The 25,127-nt window shown below is 39.1% G+C and overlaps 1 protein-coding gene across 2 annotated transcripts in view; it reads right to left on the bottom strand.

The window, feature by feature from the left end:
• The window catches only part of ALB1 (ALBINA 1), a 309,920-nt gene that overhangs the window by 234,832 nt on the left and 49,961 nt on the right, over positions 1-25,127 (bottom strand). Inside the window, exons 2-6 of one of the 2 annotated variants that reach the window (XM_089377589.1) lie at positions 17,259-17,437; positions 16,261-16,345; positions 15,852-16,168; positions 15,437-15,560; positions 8,746-8,838 (exon numbers count right to left, since the gene is read on the bottom strand). In XM_089377589.1, coding sequence (XP_089233715.1) covers positions 8,746-8,838; positions 15,437-15,560; positions 15,852-16,168; positions 16,261-16,345; positions 17,259-17,437 — 798 coding nt within the window. The remainder of the gene's footprint in view (positions 1-8,745; positions 8,839-15,436; positions 15,561-15,851; positions 16,169-16,260; positions 16,346-17,258; positions 17,438-25,127) is intronic. The other variant, XM_089377590.1, reaches the window with a different exon arrangement.

The raw sequence follows: 25,127 nt of genomic DNA, 5'->3' as shown, positions 1-25,127 counted from the left end.
TTGCAATACGAATGCAACAGTGGTAGTGGCAGGGCCATGGGTAGCAGTACAGGATGCAGCAGTGTAGAAGATGTTGGGCAGCAGGCCTAGCATCAGCACAGGGACCGATGCCGGATAATCAGAGTGATGCTCAGTGAAGAGTATTACTAGAGCACAGTCCTCGCTAAGAGGGAGTGTTGATTTGGGGTAGCATCGGATGTGCTCTAGCCACGAAATTTGGTGGAGAGGCTAAGGCACATGAGATCTCCAATACCCAAAAAGGGTTTGGGCAGATTCTAAACAGTTTGGGAGATATTAAAATAATTAATATTTTTAATGAAGTCCCTAAGTCTAAACTTAGGGAAATTAAAATATTAATGTGAATTAATATAAAACTGTGTTAGAATGGTCCAAAAGACATGGATCAAGCCAGATCTAATCTTAGCCATTGATTAGGGACTTAATCTCGGTCGTTGATTTGTCAATGAGAAAAGTATAAGAGGAGGCTTGAGGGTCACATGGAGAACATGTCGAGTTGATCACGATCTCGACTTTCTGGGGCAGAGTTTGTCAAGGAAGTCGAGAGAGTGATCAGAGTTGCAGCTGAGGGGCAGTGAATACAGAAGCAGAGAGGCAGAGATAGTGTCGGGAGGATCAGTGCAACAGCCGGGAAAGCTGACGCAGAGGGCAGAAGTCGGAACTGCTGGGAATAGCCAGAACTGTCAAGAACTGCCGAAACAGCTGGGAAAGCTGACGCAGAGGGTAGAAGTCGGAACTGTTGGGAACAGCCAAAACTGCCGGGAACTGCCGGAACTGTTGGGAACAGCCAAAACTGCCGGGAACTGCCGGAACAGCCGGGAAAGTTGATGCAGAGGGCAGAAGCCGAAACTATCGGGAATAGCCGGAACTGCCAAAACAACTGGGAAAGCTGACGCAGAGGGCAGAAGCCGGAACTTCTGGGAACAGCCGGAACTGCTGAGAACTGCCGAAACTGCTGGGAAAGCTGACACAGAGGGCAAAAGAGGCTGACGCTAGGGTTTTTCGTGGGGCAGATTGGAGCTAAGGAGCTATTGAAGTGTTTATCCAGGGTTTCAGCCAGAGCATCTATCTTCGAAGGAGAGGTACTACTGCCGAGATTATTCTCTGTTGGATGAGCCGGTTTTGGCACCCAGATTGTATTCAGAAACTGCATAATAATAAAACCCTCAGATAGATGCACCGGTTTTCCCGTATTGGGTTTTTGCAGGGACATTAGTCCAAAAATAACGGTGTCATTTGTGTGCTTGTTTCTGCTTCCTTCAGTTGATGATCTGTAATGTGTTGAGCATGTACTTGTGTTTATTTTCAGTATTTACATGGTAAATAACTTGTTGATTAATCAGAACAAGTAGGAAGGAATAAACAAAAAGTACATGGAGGGTTTCTAACTGTTAGACTTAGAAACTTCAACAGAGTATAACTCCCAAGTTGAGAGGGAGGGCATATTATAGTCATGATGGATACCTTGTAGAAATTGGAGAATGAAGGTTGAGGTGTTGTTGAAAGAAGGAAAGCCGGATCTAGTTGTAGAATATGTTGTTGCATGTAAAGTAGGAAAGGAAGTTGTACGATTGAGGAATCTTCTGTCAAGATTTGTTTGGGAATCCTCTAAGTCCTACTGTGATTTGAAGACCTCAAAGATTTGTGTTTACTTATGTAAGGTTGTTATTGATTGCGGTTGGTAAATCTCTCAAATTTTCAGAAGCATGCTTGATGTTACTGATCTGATTGATCGGGAGAGATTTGATGTGTTGAGGCTTTGTGTGTAATACACATTGCCTGGGAGGACATCTGGCCGGCCTATGTGTTGATGTCTAGTTCCCGAAGTAGGGAAGGTGGCGTTGGTCATAGAGCTCTAACCTTGCATTAGGCACCTAGTTCCCTGGGTTGATGGTTAGCAAGGAAGCCTAATGGTACCTAGAGAGGCTGAAAGCTTTAGTCCATCTTAATCACACCCGGATAGATTTCCTGGTCAAGAATCTAGTCTGTGGCACCATGAGTGCCTAAAGTCTTCATGGTTCATGGTTTTTGAAATCTTCCATGTATTTGTATATATATGAATACCTCCCTAGTTAAGAGGGAGTGTTGAAGAATGTAACTAGGTTCAGTCTTCATAATTTCATTTGAGTCATAATGAAATGTATTTATCAAAAGAAAGAAAAAGGATTTTTTATTTATTATTATTATGACTTATTAAAGCATGGGTTTCATGCTTGGGTCATCATGTTTTAGGTCAAAGTCCCCATTGAGGACTTCTAGGTTTTATATTAAATCATTAGAGTCATTGTCCATTTAATGAGACCCTTCTTGGGCTTTTGAATCATGTAAAAAGAATTTTTATTGAGTCAAATAAGTCTTTTGTCACCTCCACACCAAGTCGACCCTTACCTAATCAAGTCAATCTACATAACGGTAATTCAAACTCCAGGAGAGGCTATATATAGTTATACAATGCAATCCGATTCATTTGGAGATCACTCACACAAGTTCGATATCCAAGAGAAAGAGGCAGAAGAATACGAAATTGCAGAAGAAATAGAAGGAGATTTGCTAGGGAAGAAAATCGAAGTTTTTGGGTTGTCTCTCTCTCACACGTGTGAATTTACTGGGCTACTGCTGGAAGGTCGAAGTTCTATTGCTGGGTCGAAGTTCTGCTATTGGGTCAAAGTTTTGTTGTTGGGTCGAAGTTCGGTGGTTGGGGAGATCGAAATTCTGCTGCTGCAAGATCGAAGTGCTAGGTCGAAGTTGTTGCTGGAAGGTTATCATCTGCAAAAGAAAGGAAGGGTTGACTTGGTGATTGGAGGAAGTCTGTGTCTAGGTCAAGGAGTCTTGGATCATCTCATGAAACTATTAAAGGAAGAGTTGTTGACTGGGTTTTCCCCTAGATAGGGGTTTTTCCCTAGTTGTCTGCCTACATCTAGTGTCTTTGATCTTCGTGTTATGGTTATTGTAATTGCTTGATGAACTAAGTTAAAAGAAGAACACGAGAAAGTTAATAAGAACATAAGAATACCACAAGTAATTATCAACATAAAGAAAATCTTTCTGCCTTTTTGATTTTCCAACAATACCTCTTTATACATGTAATTATGAATACCTCCCTAGTTAAGAGGGAGTGTTGAAGAATGTAACTAGTGTCGGTCTTCATAATTGTACTTGAGTCATGATGTAATATATTTGTCAAAAGATATTTATTATTATTATTTAAATTGACTTATTAAAGCATGGGTTTCATGCTTGGGTCAATGGTTCATAGGTCATAGCACCCATTGTGTGCTTTAGGATTTTTCTTATTAAGTCAAAGTCATTATTTTGTGTCAAAGAATCTCCTCCACCAAGTCAGCTCCTTCTCATACAAATGACAGCCACCTATCCTTCAAGTCGGCCTCCAAACAATTGATGAAAGGTGAACAAGTCGGCCTCAAAACAAGTTGACAAGTCGGCTCCTATAAACTGCTCATGTCGGCCTATTAAAGGACACTCAAACCACTATATATACCCTAGTGAAGTCGACCAAATGGAGAAGATGACAAGAAGTTCGTAAGGACTGCAGGAGTGAAGATAAAGTGCAGAAAATTTTGTTTTTGGATCACATGTTGGACAGCGAAGTACTGAAGCATAAGGACAAAATTCTTCACTATTACAAGGGCAAAGATTAAAAGTTACAGAAGTTGCAGAGAAGCGGAAGACAAGAATATGTTTGACAAGTTGTGGTAAGGGCTGGCTTGGTCGATGGAATAAGTGTTGATTTGGAGTAGCATCGGATGTGCTCTAAGCCTCAAATTTTGCAAGGAGGCTTGGGCACAGGTATTCCAAAGAACCTAGAAAGCATTTTGGGAAATATTAATGGGTATTAATCTAATCAGGGGTGAAACTTCTAGAAAAACCACGGATCAAGCCAAAACGATCTGAGCCTTTGATTATGTTTTAATCTAAGTCGTTGGTTGTCCAACAAGAAGATATAAGAAGGGGCTTGAGAGTCATTTGGAAAACAAACTAAGAGATCAAGGAAATTGATTTTTCTGAAGTGAGAAGTTCTCAGGAGGGAAAATCAATTGAGGGGATTTCTTGCAGCAGAGGGGTAGTGAGAATCCGAGAGAAGGAATTTCTGGAGAGTACGAGGCAGAGGGAGAACAGAAAGACGTCCAGAGGAAGGTTGACGCTAGCCCACATAGTGCTGACGCAGAGGCAGCGCAGTCCTTGAGGGGAAGTCGAGTTTCCTGCTGAGGGAAGTCGAAATTCAGTTGCCGAAAGCCAGGGTGTGAGTCTGGGAGGCAGAAGGTTGATTTCTCAGCCAGCAAAGGATCCAGAGGAGAGGCAGCATAATACCCAAGAGGGGTGACACAGAAACTGCCCAGGGTGACACAGTTCTACGCAGAGGCCACGCAGAGGGTGACGCAAAGCCTCTAGAGCAACAGGATCAGTCACTGATTCTCTAGTGACAGGGTGAGATCATTTCACCAGTCTTTTGTTCAATATTCTCTCTGTATCGGATTGCTAGTTGAGCATCCTAGAATTGTACTCAGAATTTCTCCTACATAATAATAAAACCCTCAGAGTTGTTGCACCGGTTTTCCCGCATTGGGTTTTTCCGAAGACATTTGTCCAAAAAAACAGTGTCCTATGTGTTTGTATTTCCTTGCTCAATTTCTATGTTTCAGAATCATATTAATTTGGTGTAGGCTACTTCAGTAATTTACTTGAATATTTCAAGAAGAAATCTGAAATAAGTTTGCAACATAATTTACAATCTAGGTGAAGTAGATTAAATTGGTTGCAGTAGGATTCCTAAGATTGTTAGATCTAGGAATTCTCATATGGTATCAAAGATGTTGATGTGAAATAGGGAAGAACAGATCTAGAACTGAAGCAAGGGCCAACTCACTGCAGCAAGCAACAGTTCGAATCCCCTGAGGAATAGCGCAGTTCTAGCCAGGTGGGCTATATTTTCGTGGGTGTCTCTCTCTGAGTGAGCCGACAGAGAGGTAAGACTGCTAGATCAAAAATTTGTCAAGGCAGAGGGAGCTACGCAGAGCTAGAGGGACGCAGTTTTCTGCAAGTTGAGTGTTTGGCAGAAAATTCGTCAGAAGGAAGAAGCAAATCGCATAGTGAGGGAATACTTCCTCGGTTTTTTCTTGCCAAGGAAATCAGTATTTCTCATTTGTTGAGCAACAAAGGAGTAGCAACTTACCAACTGCATCAGGGAGTGCGTAAGTCAACTTAGGAGCAACGCAGTAGGGAGAAAAAGGGAGTTCTTCAACATTTTTCGGAGGATATGGCAACCAATGGCTTGAGGGATCAGGACAGGTTGGACTGGGCTTCCAACTATGCCATCTGGAAGGCTACAATGACTTTCCTTCTAGATGAGCATGCCCTCAAGACTTATGTTGATAATGTGGTGCAGATCCGTTGAAGAAGTACAAATCTGAGATGGCTAAGGCGAAGAGGATGATCCTGGATGGAGTCAAGGATCACGTGGTGTGCCATGTTTCTAGCAAAGGGACTGCTAAGGAGATGTGGGATGCCTTGGCCACATTGTATCAAGGATCTTCCGAGCAGCGGAAGATGTACTTAGAGCAAAAGCTGACATCTACTCAGATGCAGAAGGGAGAATGTGTGGATCTGTTCCTCACGAAACTGAAGGAAACCCGTGATGAGCTGTCAGCTGTGGGACATACACCTCAGGATTCGGAGTTAGTGAGACTGGCTCTAAATTCCATCTCGGATGAGTGGCAAATCTTTGTCCAGAGTATCCTGGGCAGAATAGCATTGGAAAATTGGGATGAGATGTAGGCAGCTTTGGAACAAGAAGCGCTGAGGAGAGACCTGCTCAAGATCAAACTTGATGGGAACAGCAGCAGGAGTGGGTCAAAGCCCAAAGTGGAGGAGGAGGATAACGCAGCCCTTGCATTGAAGGGGCAGCAGGGGCAACAGAGACGAAAGAAAGACGTCTCCAAGGTGAAGTGCTTCAGATGTGGCGAGATGGGCCACTATGCATCCCAGTGTCCTTTGAAGAAAAGGACAAGGATGAGAAGCATGATCCTATGGTTGCAACTCCTAAGATTGAACAAGAGGAGGAGTTAGCCATGACAACCAAGATACCTCTAGGAGGTAGGTGAGTTGATATAGAATTGTAGTTCGATAGAGATATAGATGGGAAGGATCCTTGAGGAGCCCACCTCTTGGATTATCACCTTGCTACGGGAGCCCATGATTAGTAGTAGCAAGATGGTGGATTTTTTACTTGGTGCCATGGAGTGTTGATTCGACAGATGCAGGGGTTAGTAGAGCCAGAATGTGAGCAGCGCAGAGCAGAGAGGAACAGTGCGAGGAGGCACAGTGCAAAGCTTCAGCAACGCAGTGGCTTCAGAGGCAGTGTGAGACTAGCAGCAGTCAGGATTTCAGCGCCGAGGAGCATCCACTGGATACTTGTCCAGTTTTGGATGTTTTTAGTTGCTTCTCTTAGCAACTAAGTTGCAGTACGGATGTAGTGTTAGCAGTGGCAGTGCTAGCAGCATAGCAGATGCAGCATTTGAGAGGGAGCTATAGTACAGATGTAGCATTGGCAGTGGCAGTGTCAAAGGCAGCAGTACAGTAGCAGCAACAACACAGTAGTTGGTGGACAGCATGTCAGACATCAGCAGCGCAGAGGACGATGCTTCAGAGTCAGAGCAGTATGCAGTAGCAGTGTATTGCTAGAGCACATTCCTCGCTAAGAGGGAGTGTTGATTTGGGGTAGCATCAGATGTGCTCTAAGCCTCAAATTTTGCAGGGAGGCTTGGGCACAGGTATTCCAAAGAACCCAGAAAGCATTTTAGGAAATTCCACCCAGAAGTGATTTTATTAAAATAATTAATATTTTTAATGGGGTTCCTAAGTCTAAACTTAGGAAAATTAAAATATTAATGGGTATTAATCTAATCAAGGGTGAAACTTCTAGAAAAAGCCACGGATCAAGCCAAAACGATATGAGCCTTTGATTATGTTTTAATCTAGGTTGTTGGTTGTCCAACAGGAAGATATAAGAAGGGGCTTGAGGGTCATTTGGAAAACACACTAAGAGATCAAGGAAATCGATTTTTCTAAAGTGAGAAGTTCTCAGGAGGGAAAATCGATTGAGGGGATTTCTTGCAGCAGAGGGGCAGTGAGAATATGAGAGAAGGAATTTCTAGAGAGTACGGGGCAGAGGGAGAACAGAAAGATGTCCAGAAGAAGGTTGACGTTGGCCCACGTAGTGCTGACGCAGGGCAGCGCAGTCCTTGAGGGGAAGTCGAGCTCCCTGCTGAGGGAAGTCGAAATTTAGTTGCCAGAAGCCAGGGTGTGAGTCTGGGAGGCAAAAGGTCGATTTCTCAGCCAGCAAAGGATCCAAAGGAGAGGCAATGTAATACCCAGGAGGGGTGACGCAGAAATTGCCCAAGGTGACACAGTTCTGCGCAAAGGCCACGCAAAGGGTGACGCAGAGTGTCTAGAGTAGCAGGATCAGTCACTAATTCTCCAATGACAGGGTGAGATCATTTCACCAGCCTTTTGTTCAATATTCTCTCTGTATCGGATTGCTAGTTGAGCATCCTAGAATTGTACTCAGAATTTCTCCTGCATAATAATAAAACCCTCAGAGTTGTTGCACCGATTTTCCCGCATTGGGTTTTTCCGAGGACATTTGTCCAAAAATAATGGTGTCCTATGTGTTTGTATTTCCTTGCTCAGTTTCTATGTTTCAGAATCATATTTAATTTGGTGTAGGTTGCTTCAGTAATTTACTTCAATATTGCAAGAAGAAATCTGAAATAATTTTGTAACATAATTTACAATCTAGGTGAAGTAGATTCAGTTGGTTAGAGTAGGATTCCTGAAATTGTTAGATCTAGGAATTTTCCCAATAAGTCTATGTCTTTGGTCTAAGTTTAGGAATGTCTCGCTGTGATTTGAATCTACTGAAGGGAGAGTTTTTGACTGGGTTTTCCCCTACCTAGAGGTTTTGCCCTGGCTGAGCGCCTATATCTTGTGGTCTCTTATGTATTTGTGCTTTGGCAATTGTCTTGACGATAATAATGTAATAACTAAGAAGAAGAAGAAATACATAGTCACAAGAAATTGTCAAATTATAGAGAAATCAAATTAATAAGAAGCCCTATCAGTATTGCCCTAGATTTCTCAATAGTGGGATGAAAGTTGAAACACCTTGCTTTCCCTTAGCCATACTATTTATACTTTTTATGGCATTCTAAATGGAGTTAGCTAAATTTGCTTAGTAGTTGGCTTTTGTTAAAAGGCTTCATGCTATCCATGTCACTAGCATATTTCTACTCTGTTCAGAAAACTGGGAGTTGACTTAATACCCAAACACTTATGCCATTTTGTATGTGATGTCTGTAGGATTTTGCTGATTAATTGATGTCTGTAATTGTTGTTGTGATTGTACTAATTCAGTGTACTCCCCATCCAAACCAATGCAAGTGAGAACTAAATGAGAAGAATCTAGTTTATAAACTATGATGTGATAGGTCTCCACTTCTTAGATTCAACTATATGAATTGGTTTGAAGAACCTTGGAACTCAAAATGAAATAGCCATCCTCATTCTAGATATATCATGTTCACATGCAAGGTATAAATAAGGCACCAATGAAAACAATGTAATTCGTTATACACAAGAAAATTCATACTCAATTACCAAAAGAAAACGAAATAGGCAATGGAATAAATTCGATTGCAAAGAATTCCTAACCTGACAACCACCACGTAAGGCTTCCATAACAAGATACTTTATTTGATCCCTACTAATGCTCACTTCCTTTAGGTATTCCCTTGCAAAAATGATCTACATAATAAGAAGAAAATTAATGAACTCGGATCAGAAACTACTTGATAACAATCCTTAATAAAAGTCGAGCTATAAACTTCATTTTCAAATGTATAGTAAATTTATTTCTATAATAATCTATAAGTTTATTCATCATAAGGTATTAAGCCAATAAAATACCTCTAAATCGTTGCATAAGACAACCATTTCATTTAAAAAATCCTTCAATTTTCTAAATCAAATAAATTCATAACATTCTGTCTATTTCATTCATGGCTTCACACAGGTATATCTTTTTAATGTGAGAAAAACCTGTTTATGAAATTTAATACATCTCAACATTTCGTATCTTGCAGGTTGTATGTCGGGTCCATCATTTAGAGATCTCAGCATTTTGTCTAGTTAAGGATATCTTTATTATATTTTTCATGGTTTCAGGGGTGGGCTTTGTCATATGTACAGGGATGTACAAGCTAATTATAGCAGCCACAATCATGAAATATCCCCAATACAACGATTATACCATTGTGAAGGATTCTGTGGAAAAAGCAAGGAGGAAACCCACATCAATGGCTGAGAATTAACTCTTCCATCCTGAGATTAGACAGACTCAAAGTATAGAAGATCGAATCAGCCTTACCCTATGCCACTTGATTCGTGTTTGTATCCAAATTCAACAAAAATTCGACATGCAAAAAACATCCAATAAAATTCACCATTAAATCTGAAACTATATATATATATATATATTAGTCAATTGGGTTTATCTAGGGTGGTTGGGAGGAATGATTGTCATCCTCTCCACCTAGGTTCAATTCCCTCAAGTAACATGATGAACTTTGTTGTAATGACTTCAAGCCTTGTTGTTGAGTCTGAGTAGTCCCTCGAGGACCAAAACATGTATATTCCTCATATGGAATATAAATATATTTCTCATTTATATATATATATATATATATATATATAATTTAATCATGTAACAAATATGAATATAAATTGTGTGTGCGTATCAACTTATTGAACCAATCCAATCCTAATCACATTGTAAGGCCTTACATAATCCACGAATTCATTCACATTGTAAGGCTTTAAATAATCCACGAATTCATTTTGTCAACCTGTGAGTCACGAGGAGACCATTGACAACCAAATCGAGATATCCATCTCTTCCCACAGATATCATGGCAAGTTGTTAAATATTCCAACACATTCCATCCCATGGGCATTGTTGCCACAAAATCTAGCAAACCCTATCGATGGGTACCCTACAAGGCAAACACTAGACCAAATGACAACAATAACGTACTAGCCCACTATCACCACAGCTACTCCCCCCTACTCCTTGTGGACTTTAACCAATGGGAGGAGTCTTGGTATAAGGTTACCTATAATAAATATTCTAGTTCTCAAAGTATAAGGTGACTAAAAAGCTCTGACAATGAAGAAGAAGCAATTCGCTTTCCTTTGAGAGGCCAAACTAAGGCAACACAAGACCTAGGATTTGATTGATGCGTTGAGAGTTGGGATGACCTCAAGACAAGAAGCCAAGAAAAGGATTCCAAGAGTGAATGTTAGCAAGGTAAAGGCACATCAAACCTTCAACAAGCCCTCAAGTTGAAGCTATATCCAAACTAGGGTTTTATCTTAGGGCAAACAACTAGGGCAAGAGAAAATGTGGATGAAAATGGAAGGAATGGCCACCAAAGAGGAATGATTTTGTGGATAAAACTCAAATTCCTCTGACTAGCGCAACACTTATGGTTGCCCATTAGAAGAAGGACATGAAAGCCAGCAGGATTATCCTGGATCGAGTCAAGGATAACATTGTTCCTCATGTATCCAAAAAGAAAACCGCAAGACAAATCTGGGAGGTGTTGACCAAGTTGCACCAAAGTGATAACCAAAACCGGAAAAGCAGAGGCAGGGCAACACAGAAGCTGTGACACAGGGAGAGACAGCGCAGGAGCAGTTTGACGCTAGGAATGCGTGGGGCAGTTTGACGCTGGGACACCATGGGAAGGTTGACGTTGGGACACAGTGAGACGCAGATGGAAGAGAATCACTTCTCCTGGATCAAAAACTTGTCAGGAAGCATCTGTAAATTTTCTCATAGAGAATCCTCTTCTATTATGTTGGTTGTAACTTGTACATGAGATTTTTGCTAAAGAATAATAAAGAAACCCTCATCTGCTGCACCAGTTTTCCCACATTGGGTTTTTCTGGGGACGATTGTCCAAAAATAACTCTCATCGTGGTTGTATTTGTGCCAGTATTTTTCTTTGCATTTACTTTCCGCGGTATTTTAATTGTGAAGGCTGCAGTAGAACTTATTTCGATATTTGTCGTAAGAACACTGTGAATAACTTAATTCTGAGTTAATTGTGAAAATTCTTGAATCTAACACATCAGAAACCCCTACTGCAATTATTGGTTTACTATCTGCTACTTTTTCTTTACATTAGCAAGTTATTTAATTGCATAAACATCGAAGTAAACATTATTGCAACCTTCACCAATATACAGGTCACGCACTTAAATAAACTAACAATAACACAAGGGACACCGTTATTTTTGGACAATCGTCCCCGAAAAAACCCAATTCGGGAAAACCAGTGCAGCATATAGAGGGTTTGTATTATTAAGCAGATTTCGTGAATACAACTAGGGTGCCAGAAATGGCTCACCCAATAGAGAATATCCTCGGCAATAGTACCTTTATCCGGAGACAGATATTCCGGCAAATCAGCAACCGGATGATCAAACCCCGCAGCGACTTCGGTTGTTCCTTGTGTTGGACAACGAAACCTGCTCCAAGCACTGCTCTAGAATTGCGTCACTCCTTTAGGATCTACGTCTTCCTCTCCTGGCTCAGGATCTGCTAATCAACTCCCAGTCTACCCCACAGAATCTCCCAGCGCTGCTTCTGAAGCCCTCTACGACTTCTATGTCAGCCTCTACAGCCCTCTGTGTGCTCTGTGTCAGCCCCTACGGCCTCTGCGTCAGCCCTTCTTGGGCCTGCGTTGTCTCTCCTGACACTTCACTACCTCTCTGCTATGTATTCTTCAGCCTCAGATGGAAATCCCTTGTTGAACTGCCCCGCACGGCAACTCTGATCACTAATTCGATTTCCTCAACAAACCTCGCCCCAGAAAATCGAATTCTTGATTTCTCTTGGTGTGTCTCCAACTGACCCTCAAGCCTCCTCTTATACTTTTCCTATTAACGAATCAATAGCTGAGATTAAGTCCCTAATCAACAGCTAAGATTAGAACTAGCTTGATCCTCGTCACTTAGAACTTTCTCACCCATTTCTTATTAATACACATTAATATTTTTATTTTCCTAATTTTAGACTTAGAAACCCATTAAAAATATTAATTATTTTAATAACTCCTCATCTCGGTGGAATTTCTCCAAACGATTTCTGGGTCTTGGAGATCTCATGTGCTTTAGCCTCTCCACCAAATTTCATGGCTAGAGCACATCTGATGCTACCCAAAATCAACATTAATAAGTAAAATAAATAATATTAATCATTGCAGTTGGATTTCTATTTAGAAATTTGCACAATTTCCAGGGCACAAGATGGCCAGGTCATGAGCGCAAGTTTATGTCATCATGGGTTCCAAGGGAGTTTTGAGGAGTTTTTATGGGATCCAATGGCATTCGCTTGCCATATTCCATCATCCACATAGTTTGTCTTTCATTTTGTTGCATTCTGACAACTTTCATAAAACAAGGTTATTATTGGGCATAACTTAATTAATTACACTCAAGGTGGCATTCCAAGAGGAATATTTGATGGAACACCTTAGTGTAATAGCTCGTTGGAACCGAAACGAGAAGATCTATAGGATGGGATGCTGAGAAGTGATTTCCAGTGGCCGGAGAGAGTATGGTGAGTGATTTACCATTTTTCTAGCTTAAAAATGACTTTAATTAGTCATTTAATTAAAAAGGGGAAAAGTAATTAATTGAAGGAAAAAGGCCAAAAGTGACTTAAGTGAAATAAAATTAAATTAAAAGATCACTTAAAATAAATTCAAGAGAGGAGCTTCTCAAATAACAATAAAATAATAAAATAAGATGCTTCTAGAGGCTTGGAGATCTATCCAATAGATCTATAAAAGGGAAGGAAGAGATTATTTGGAGACATCTTGGATTTGAGTATTTTCTGTGAAGAGGTTTTGTGAACGAGGTTCTCAACTTTAGTAGCCCCAAGAAGGAAACCCTCGGGTGATTCAGCGAGAGTGCGCAAGCACCCATCTCTCTCCTCGGTGAATTCATTCAGAATTCACAGGTTGCGGCTATTGTTTTCAGTTCAGATTTTGGAGGCCCAATTTCAGCTTGTAGCAGATATTTGTGGGAGGCCATTCTCTCAGCCATTTCCAGTATTTGCATGTACTTCTTTATATTAATAAAACAAGGTTGAGGTTCTTTTGCATGTGTATCTCGTTAATTCTTCAGTTGCAGATTATGTTTCCAGTTGTTGTCACTAATTTAATGGTTAAATTTGTGCAAATTGTTATTTTAATTGACAGCTTAATTTTCTGAAGAAATTTTCGGCAAAAATTGTATTTGGGACATTAAGAACTAGCCCGTTGCCCTCATCAATTAGCTTCTCTTTCTCTGTTTTTATCCCTCTCCTCAGTGCATTTCCTACATCTGCCAATTGCTTTTTTTCATTTTTACATCTACATCCCTAGTTCTCATTGCTCTTCTCCTTCTATTCTTTATTGTACTTTAAGGATCCTTTTGCATTGATGCTTGCTTGTACCATCTCGTCTTCTGAGGTTTCATCTGCCCATTCCTTTCTTTCCTTTATGCTTTTTCCCTCTTTTAATCATTCAGTAGTATATGAACTATCCCTTCAGTTTGATTCCAGGTTGTGGCTTCTCTTATTGTCAAATAGAACTCTCTTTTGTGATGTATTATTAATGTTGGGGTCCCTCTTATCTTTCTACTCCTGACTCTGCTTGTTTAGAATCCTCCTATGTTCTCAGTCTCCTTATTCCCTATTTTTTCTACAATTATGGAATTCTGTGGTTCATAGAATATTTCCAGCCTATTTGATTAATATAGGTTTTTCTTACGTTGAAGATTCCCCTTATGGTTGGTTTCCTGCCTCTTGCTTCCTTTTTCCACGCTCACTTACCTTCAGCAACCTCTTAGCTCTCCCTCTGTTAGTTTTCCTTCTTACCAAGCACCAAAGGATTTTCTTGTGGTTTAGTCAGTAATTTTTGCATTTAAAAGAAACTCCTTCATAGTCATTTGTTGTTCCAACTCGTGATCTAGCAGTGGAAGCATAACTTTTTCTGGGACAAGATTTTCCAGATCTACATTGATGCACATTCTAATATGTTAATCAACAGCTCTAAGCATATCAAAAGCTTAATCTACTTATTTATCAACTGGAGCAACGGCTGCTGGATATTTTAACCTTTTCCGTATACCTTGCAATATTTGACGATCTACCATACTCACCTTGAGTATTTTTTATATTTCAAAAACTTCCTTGGGCCAGAACATTAGAGGATGGATCTCACCTATAGTCTCCACCAGTTATTGGTTTTTGGAACAAGATCTCACCACCCTCCCTCTCCCAGTTGAGTTTACGATAGGGTTTGAGGATCAACCAGTAATTTCCTATTTCCTGCTAATTTCTCTGAAATGTCATATTTGCTGTCTATTCATCTGCTTACCTGTTGCACCCCGTTTTTGTACTAAACTATTTTCAACTGTTCCTCTTTTTTGTGATGTCAGAAGAATTTCACTAGCCAGTATATGCCCAAGAATATTTTTACCAATACACTTTCCTCTTCTAATCACAAGAGAGACAAAATCACAAAGGTTAGTTATGCTACAAGACATCATATTTTTTTGGAATGTTGTCAACTTTTGGACAGAATATTTTTGGTCACTTTCAAGCTAGTTTGGGATAGGCTATTGCCAGTTTCACCATTTCAAGAAAAAAAATTCCATTTCATGCACATCTTTTTCCATTAGACCATGAATTTGGGTGGTCTTCAATGTAAAGTAAAATCTGTGACACTTTATTTCCTGAAATTTTCCAACTGTTTTTGGGTTTCTGAAAATTAGAAGTGAAGCTGTTCAGATTCCAGAGTCCAGACTACTCATGAAAACATAGCAAAATGTAAGACAAAATCCACTTCATTCAGTCTAACCACACCAGCAATGCTGATGTCTTCAAGAAATGACTAACAAATGGATCAGTAGAAACTATTTTTTGGTCAATTAGGCTGAAAACTTATTCAATGATTACTATAATTCTCTATTGGTCATATTGAGAGATGGAGTAGCCAACATCTTTCATGATCTCGAGTTCTTGCAAATTTATTTTTTGAAAGCCTCATTATCAGATAGCTTTACCTTGTCAGATTAAAAGTTACGGTTTGCATTATAATGACCTTAATCCATGGATATCAATGAAATAATAAAACAGTTCCAATTTTTAACCATTGAATGGAAAATTATAATGTTCACACTGCATGTACCTTGCATCAAAACGGAAAAGCATGAATGAATTAAAAGCTATGATTTTAGCTCATTTCAATAATAAATATGCAAGCACACCACTAAACTGATGTGAATTCACCTGTGTCTTTGCTGAATCAGTTCCTTCTTCAACTGACTGAAATACTTGCTTGGACTTTTCCTGGAATTGGATTGCAAGATCAACTGCTGATACACGGTCATCAAATTCCATGGGCACATCAGCACTGTCAAAACAGCTGAATTTAATAAGCATGAGTGAAAAGGATCAAGTAACTTTAAGCTCATGCTTCCCCATTGTGACTATTGATATTAACTGCATGAAGTTTACTTTTCTCTAAAGTTTAACTTTAACGTTTCTTTCCTTTCTTGTTAGATGGCTAATGAATACAAGTGTGCCTGTAAACAAAAGCATCATCCATGCAGAAAAGAAACATGGACCTTGTCTGAAACTTCACTGCAAATTAAGATAGCAGACAAATTTTCCTCTTTATATGATTTCATAAAAAGACAACGACCTGAGGTTGATTGCAATGCGATCAAGTAAATGTTCTCGTACAGAACCTTCCTCGGGATTGTACGTAGCAATTAGAAGTGGCTTGCAGGGATGTCGAAAACTGATTCCTTCTCTTTCCACAACATTAACTCCTTCTGTGAGAACATTTAGAAGCAAATTGCTTATACCTTCATCAAGGAGATTTATCTCGTCAACATATAGGACTCCTCTGTGAGCATCAGCAAGGAGACCTGGCTGGAATACCGTTGTTCCAGATTTGACTGACTCCTCTACATCCACTGAACCTAAAAGCCTATCCTCTGTTACACCAAGTGGTATCTGTATTAACAAAGAATAACAAGTAACCAATCAGCCCGATAATTAAATTTTAGAAAAGCCCAGTTTTAAGAGAACTAACGGAAAAATACTACCTGCACAAATGGAGATTTTATTATATCTGTTTTCAATGTACCATTAGCATTATACTTTAGTCGGTTCTCTAGTCCTTCTTCCCATCTGTGGACAGGAGACAGAACATTATATCATGGTCAGAAATTAAATGTATCTCAGTCAGAAGGAAATCATTTGAAAAGATCTAAGTTTTGCAGAAGTAATATTGAGTTTTGACTCTCTTTTTATTAGAATTACCACTAAATCCGGAGTAGGATAGACAACCCAATTTACTAAAACTGGTCCTCCTAGTCCAGATACATCATCTCAATTTTCTCAAGCTTCCGAGGCATTTATACTAGATAATCACTCTATGTCACATACTAACAAACAGAATTAAGATATGCCCAAATTATACTTGATAAAAAGCAGAGAAAGATATGATTTTATGTATTTTTGGGTATAAGCTTTAATAATTAGCAGTCATTAGCCCAAGGTGTTATCTCGATTGGTCTTTGCCAATGTTGTTGGGCATTTGGCTAGTTGCATGCCAGCAGGTGCCTGGTTGAATTCCCCTAGGTGAGGCACAGTAGTCTATGCCAATGCATTTATGAATGCCATCCACAAGCATGGGGAAGCATCACTTGGGTTTCCCCATGAGGTTTTCCTTGGAAATGAAATTAGCAGTCATTGGCCTCGTGCATTATCATTTACAAAAGATTTAGTGTGTTTTCCCTGGGTAAAGAAATTGTATGGAGAAAATTCAAATTATTTCAACCACGGAGATTAACATAAACCAGGTTTTTGGTCTCAGTGCAACTAACTAGAGAAATCAATAGGAAAAGAGAAATGCTAACCATAGTCCAGATGGTATAACACCTAAAAGATAGGGTTGACAACAATCCAGCTCATGATTCTATTCCCCCTGACTTAACTAAATCAATTTTTCTTCAAGTTACTTAGATATCTGACATTTGAATCACAAAATGATCTGGGACCACTTCAACCCTTATAAAGCAACTTAAACAATTCAACTTACTCTTCAGGACACAATGGGTCAGAGTTGGCAATAGACCCCGCAACAACTTCAATAGGTGGAATTATAGCATGCAATCCACGTGCCATTACTGTCTTGGCAGTCCCTCTTTTCCCTGAAATGGCAATGCCACCAATGGCATTATCAACAGCTCCAAGTAGTAATGCTGTCTTGATGGCATCCTATGCATACACAACTTTAATAGTCAGAAAGTATACTTTAAAATTGTCACCTTCTTGGAACACAACCAAGCATTCAAGCCAAGCAAATTAACAGAAAGCTGATTCATTAAAATTAAAAACTTGTAACAACAAAGACTGATCCAAAGTTTTTGGCCTTTCAAAGTTTCCACAAAGGAAAAAAGAAACATAATAACATTGGGTACGTTCCTTTTTTTTTAAATACGTCTTATATTTGCAAAATATTATTGGCAGAAAACAAAGAAAAAGAGGAAAGGTATATACAATGGACATCATAACATCTTCCATAACACAACTAATGTTGACATGAAAACAGAATAATCTATGGTATAAAAAGATTGGGTTATTTTGATCAACAAAGGGCCCTATTACCACCTATATTGCATGAAAGTTCATGTGATTTTTATTACAGGATTCAGATTTTTTGCAGGTTGGTATGATGATTCTAGCCTTCCAAAGGTTGGAACGAGGATGGTAGCTGCTTCAGTATTGCATCACTCTTCACGGACAAATTTTATGGTCGTCACCTAGTCATGTTCTAGCCACTATCACTTTGGTTGTGTGATTAGTTCATGTCTAAGTTGTGAGTGTCCTCAAGCATGGTGATGTACCTTTCTAGCGTCTTCATAACATTTCCACAATTCACCTAGGTAATTTGTTAATTGCAGGCATATATTCACTTTTTGCCTAGATGGAACCCACTTCACCCTTGTTGATTTTAAAAGTGTCTTCTATACTAATAATTTTTTTTTGATAATTTTTCTCTTTTCACTTTCTTATTCATTATTCCATAATTCAATAATTACACTTCACATTTTGGCAACTAGGGCCAAACTTCACATTGGACAGCTCATATGAGGCAGCTCATATATTTCTTGGATTCCTCTCACCGAGAGATGTAGGATTGATCTAAAGATCATCCCATTCTGACATGTACAAGTGAAATTATGAATTTATTTTGATTGTGGACAAATTGTCAAGGTCGGCCAGCAAACTCATGTAGGCTCAGAGCCCAACAGTGACGTCTATTCATCCTCAACGTTTGCAACTTTGCATATAAATATATGATGCCTCCTCCTCATTTGGATACTTCACTCACTCACATCTTCTCTCTCCTTCTTTGATTGGGTACAAAATTCAGAGGCTGCTCTCCACACGTGCGAAGAAAAGGAAGGGTTTTCTGTTCCAGCCGTTGACCAGAGTTGACCGAAATTGCAGAGGCTGTTTTTTACTTGTGTTGACCAAGCGTTGACCTGTTTGGCGTGGTTTTGGGTGGAGGATTTCTGTTTGAGCAGGCTGCAGTTCTGGGCACGAAATCTGAGGCAGATTTGACTCCTGTTTGACCAGCGTTGACTGTGCTAGGGCTGGCTGCAGCGTTGACCTTTGTTGACCAGGTTTGACTGGACTTTTTTGGACTGTTTTTGGGCTGATTAGACTTGTTGTTGGAGGCCGAAGTTGACTGGGTTTGACCGAGCTGAATTGAGGAAGAATTCTGCCTGTTGACCAGCGTTGACTTTCTGGTTAGGGCTTTCTGTTTCTGCTATTTGACTGATCAGATTTTCATTGTAATTGGGCAAGTGAATATTATACATTGTACTCTCTCTCTCTGCTGAATTTTTGAAGAATTATAAGAAGAATTGATCAAGGGTTTCCCCACATTGGGGTTGTCCCTGGCTTGTGCCATATCTTGTGTTCTCTTGTCTTGGATTGTCTTCTACTATTATTGTTTATGTTCCATCTGCATTTTACTATCATGATGTTGTGATTGCTAAACTGGATATTGACATTCGGCTAATAAAGAAATTGAAATAAAATTGCTCTAAGCATAGAACATACCATTGTTATCCTAAACTTAACATATTCATTATTCCATCATTCAATAATTACACAGAAGACATCAACCATATAACATTTAAGACAGAAGGATCATACAAAGACAACCACACAAAGAACACAAAAAATTTACGCTTGGAAGACCCTCATGGGGAAAAACCCAACAACCCTTTCAATAGAGAATTCTCCAATCTGACAGAGATACATCTAAGTCAACAACTAGGTCAAACCTGGTCCATCTTCCTAGTCAAGTCAATTGACCCATGCTCTGGTCTATACTTCTTCATTCAGAAATTTGTCCTCTGAATCTTGCCTCAGATATGCAAGATGCCATGCCTCAGATATGCAAGCATCTTGTCTCAAATATGCGAGCTTCTATACCTCAGCCTTCACTCCTCTTTTCTCCCTTAGACATACCCTATCCACTGCCTCAAATTTGCAAGTTTCTTGTCTCAGATGAATCTTCGTTGTCCCAGAATACACTTCAGATAGACCTTCGGTGTCTTCTATATGTCTCAGACCTTTGACCTTGCCTCAAACTAGGCTCTTTTGCCTCGGATATACGCGAGCTTCTCTTGGCATCGAGGAGGAATGAACTGGTGTCTCTTTATAGCTTTTCTTGTAGGCGAATGGGTGTGTCTTTTGCTGGAGCCGACTTGAATTCTTGATGAGGCCGACTTGACTATGGGGAGGCCGACATTAACTATTGGGGCCAAAAATTTTTCTTTTACAAATTCAAATCTTTTTTCTTTTGAAAGTCCAAAAGGGACATAACTCAATAATATTTTTCCTTTTGTTCTAGCATGAATAACACGCTTACAAACACAAGAATGACTCAATTATACATTATGAAGACCAACCATAGTTACAAAAATTAACAACCCTTACATTTGCATTGCACTTCATCATTTTTCCTAGGTAGTTTGTGTATCACATCACACTTCTACCTTTTACCTTGGTAAAATTTACATAAACTTAAATCTCACTTCATCTCCATCTCCTAGAAGGTGCATGACATCTTTTGCTTCTAATTCGCTAAGATTTATTCCTTATTAGCCCCTCATTTGTCATATTTCCTCTTTTCTAGTGTGAACACACCTAATTGGTTCAAGATATTTTAATAAATACTAAAACTTAGGTTCATCGCCTAACAATTGGCCAATCAATACTCAAATGATATAATCCTCCATTAAGGCTTATTCCCTTAGTTTTTATTGTTCATTTGTCACTAGGGAACACGACTTTATGTCTTGTTGACCCCAATTAGTTCCACTATAACTAGGAGTCAACCACCAGCCCACACAATCAGGTTGGATAACCCAGACACAGAGAGCAGACCAATCGAGTTACCATCATTGTCCATTGAAGACTAGTGGATTGATTTTTCTTAGTACAAGACCCAAGACACAACACAAGATTTTTTCAATTTGAAGGAGATCGAGCAACCGCATGGCACATGCATTGATGCGAGAAGCATCTTCATCACTTCAGGATTCTAATGATATACTAACATATGACTGTGACATGCAACCACCTTTAGTTTTAGTCGAGTTTTCACACATGCATTGTGTTGAATGGCGATTTTGACACCATATTTAGATTCCTCTCGGAATTATGGATCCAATGGTGGTCTTGCATGCGACATGCATAGACTTTCTATTTTTAGCAATTTCTAGTATGGCTCTATATGGCTTGCATGCGACATGCAACAAATTCCAACAGTTTTCAGACACATGATGTTATGCAACCAGCTCACACAATAGAGGAAAAGATAGGTCGACGACTTCAAAATCAGCCTCTTCGAGGGGGCAACCTCCTTTACATTACACAAATGAACAATTCTTGGATGATAAAAATGACAAGACCTCCTTTCTATATACAGGAGTCTAAGGGGTCACAATACAATCAGAGCCTACATAACAATAACATTGTAGGGGCACAACAATAACAATAGTGGGCTTCTATGGGGCGCACTAATAACAACATGGGGATTATATGGGCACAATAATACAATAAGGGGGTTGTACTAATAACAATAAGGGGTTACACTCGTAGTATAGGGACCTAACATTCCTCTCTCCTTCAAAAAGTGTTGTCCTCAACACTTGAGTAGTTCTGGATGCTTTTGCATAAAATTCTCATCCTCCCATGTCAAATCTTCAGCAGATAAGTTCTTCCACTTGATGAGATACTCTGAAATTGATCGATTTTGTAGCTGTCGATTTCTTGTTTCTGTGACTACTTCAAGTTCCAATATGATTTTTCCTTCCTCGTCAAGTTTTGACAATATTGTTTGAACTGGGATCTTCTCACCTATAACCTTCTTTAAGCATGAAAAATGGAAAATTGGGTGCACTCCGAAAGATCCAGGAAGCTCCAATTTGTATGCCATAGTACCAATATTTTGTAACACCTTGTACGGACCATAATACTTTGGTGATAATTTATTATCCTTCTTAGCTTGATTGAGGGACATTTGTTTGTATGGTTGTAGTCGTAGAAATACCTAGTCACCTACATCAAAATTTCTTTCACTACGATGTTGACCTACCTGTTGTTTCATTCTATTCTACGCCAAAGTGAGTTTATCCTTTAAGAGATTGAGAACTTGTTGTTGATGCTCGATGTGATCTGCCACTGCTTGAACCTTAGAATTTTCTTTTAAAGATGATGTGATGAACGATGGATGATATCCATAAAGTGCCAAAAATGGGGTCATTTTTGTTGCAGTATGGAAGGAAGTGTTATACCACCATTCAGTCAGAGGAAACCACTTGACCCATTGTGTTTGTTTATCAGATACAAAGCAACGAAGATATCCTTCCAAACATTTGTTCACTATCTCAGTTTGCCCATCAGATTGAGGATGATAAGATGAGCTATGAGCTAACTGAGTACCCAGACAAGAAAATAATTCTGTCCAAAAATTTCTAGTGAAAATGGGATCTTTGTCGCTTACAATAATCTTTGGGTTTCCATGTAGCTTTTGAATTGTTTCCATAAATACAGTAGCAATTGTACTGGCTTTAAATGGATGAGATAATGCACAAAAGTGTGCATACTTGGTAAGTCTATCAACTACCACCATGATGACACTCTTTCCTTCGGACTTGGGTAAACCTGTGATAAAATCCATTGAAACCTCCTCCCAACATTGACTTGGAATGGATAAAGGTTGTAATATACCTGGGGTCTTAATTGTCTCAACTTTATTTTGTTGGCAAACCAAACATTCTGCCACAAACTTTTGAATATCAGATTTAAGACCATCCCAAAAAAATTCTTTCTTAACCCTGTGGTAAGTTTTTAAAAATCCTGAATGCCCTCCTAAGGGAGAGGTGTGCAATTCCAGAAGAATCTTTTGTTTGAGTTGGGAATTCTTACAGAGGTATAAGCGATCTTTGTACCATAACAAATCATTTTTCAACGAAATGTATCAAATGTATTGGGATCTTGCTGCAACTTTTGAATGAGTGCCCACACTTCTTCGACATTCTTCCATTCATCCCTTGCTTCGTTTATCCAATCTAGTTGGATAATAGAAATGGCACAAAGCAATGCTTCCACGTCCTCATCCTTTCTTGAGAGTGCATCTGCAACAACATTTTGCTTCCCTTTTTTATAGATGATTTCAAAGTCATAACCCAACATCCTTGTGACCCATTTTTGTTGTTATTCTGAAGATAACCTTTGTTCTAAAAAGTATTTAAGACTATCATGATCCGTTTTTGCCTTGAAGTGTCTTCCCATTAGGTAAGGTCGGCATTTCTTAAGTGCATGTAGTATTGCCAACATTTCCTTCTCATAAATAGCTTTTTGTAAATACTTTCCTTTGATTGGATGACTTTCGAAAGAAATGGGTCTTTCTTCTTGGATTAAAACAACACCAATTCCACTTTTAGAGGCATCACATTCCACAATAAAAGTTTTTGTGAAGTCTGGCGTAGTTAAGACCGGTGCTTGGCACATTGCCTCTTTAAGATGTTGAAAGGCCTTCATTGCTTCTGGAGTCCAAGAAAATGCATCTTTCTTTATTAATGTTGTTAGAGGTACTGCTACTCTCTCATAATTCTTAACAAACTTGCGATAATACCCTGTCAACCCAAGAAATCCTCACAAATGCTTTATTGATGTGGGAATTTTTCATTCCTTAATGACTTTAATTTTGCTAGGATCTACCTTAACACCTTCATGAGATACAATATGACCCAAATATTCCACCTCTTGTACTCCAAAGAAACATTTGGAGCTTTCTGCATATAATTGTTTCTCCTCCAATAGTTTGAGTACCCTATCAACATGTCGAACATGATCCTTCCAAGACTTGTTGTAGATTAGTATATTATCAAAAAATACTAACACAAATTTTCTAAGGAAGGGTTTGAAAATGGAATTCATCAAACCTTGAAATGTAGAAGGTGAATTGGTAAGGCCAAAAGGCATGACCAAAAATTCATAATGACCCTCGTGAGTTTTAAATGTTGTTTTTGGAATCTCTTCAGTCTTCATTATGAGTTGATGATATCCTGAACGAAGATCCAACTTGGTGAAATAAATTGTTCCATGTAATTCATCCAATAATTCATCAATGACGGGAATGGGAAATTTATCTTTAATAGCAAGCTTGTTGAGCTCCTTGTAATCCGAACACATGTGCCATGATCCATCCTTCTTCTGTACCAATACCACTAGAGCAGAAAAAGAACTTTGACTAGGTTGAATTATACCAACCTCCAGCATTTCCGCAACCATATGTTCAATTTCACTCTTTGGACATATGGATATCTGTAAGGCTTGATGTTTGGGGGAACACTTCCTGGAATCAAATGAATAGCATGATCATGATCACGAATAGGTGGGAGGCCTTTGGGAGTCTCAAATACCTTGGAATGATTGTCCAAAACTTTTTGGAGGTCTGGAGAAATAGATGATTTCGATGTGGCAACCTCTAGTGAACCTATTTGTGCAATTATGCCCCATTGTTCTTTCTTTAGAATATTTTTTACGCTGTTAGACCTTATTATCTTTCTTGGTTTCCCTGTGATACCCCTTAATTCAACTTCCTTTCCTTCCCAAAAAAAAACCAAGAAAAGTTCTTGAAAATAAAAAGTTATCATACCCAAAGATTGTAGTCATTGGACTCCTAGTACAACTTCAGCACCACCCATTGTAATGGAAAGCATTGAACTATTCATTACATATTCTCCCATGGATAGTTTGATATTATGTTACTTTCCAGAGCAATTTATAGTTCCTCCATTTACAACCATCACTTGACACTCTGGTGCTGGATATAGGAAGCAATTCAATTCCTTGGCTATCTTACAATGAACAAAATTATGGGTACTACTCGAATCAATCAACACTATTACATTTTTCTTCTTGATATGTCCTTCTATCTTGAGAGTTTGAAGAGTGGTAATTCATGCCAATGTATTACAAGATATGGTCAGATTCATTTCTTCTTTCTCTACGGTTGGTCTTGATGTATATCATCTTCTTTTCATGTTTCTTGTTCCTTTTATTCCTCCTCTTCACAATCTATGTAAAATAATTTCTTCTCAGCACACTTATGACCTTTAGTGTATTTGCTATCACAACTATAACAAAGCCCTTTTGCTCTTTTTTCTTCCAATTGTTGTGGTGTCAACCTTGTAGGTTGTGGAAGGCTAGGGGAAGCAACACTTCCATCTTTATAGTTGTGAGTGGTAGGCTTCCTTGTTGCCATAATTTTGCTTTCAATTTTTCTTGCCAACCTGAATACCTTCTCCAATGAATCAGGTTCCCAAAGGCGAACCTCATGTTGGATGTTATCCTTTAAAGTCCCTATGAACACATC

Source organism: Pinus tabuliformis, chromosome J (genome assembly GCF_031772625.1).
Source record: "Pinus tabuliformis cultivar Carrire ecotype Pingquan chromosome J, CPIR1, whole genome shotgun sequence".
NCBI classification, from domain to species: domain Eukaryota; kingdom Viridiplantae; phylum Streptophyta; class Pinopsida; order Pinales; family Pinaceae; genus Pinus; species Pinus tabuliformis.
Note: the sequence above shows the minus strand (reverse complement) of the source record. Positions and strands in the feature narration are given on the sequence as shown.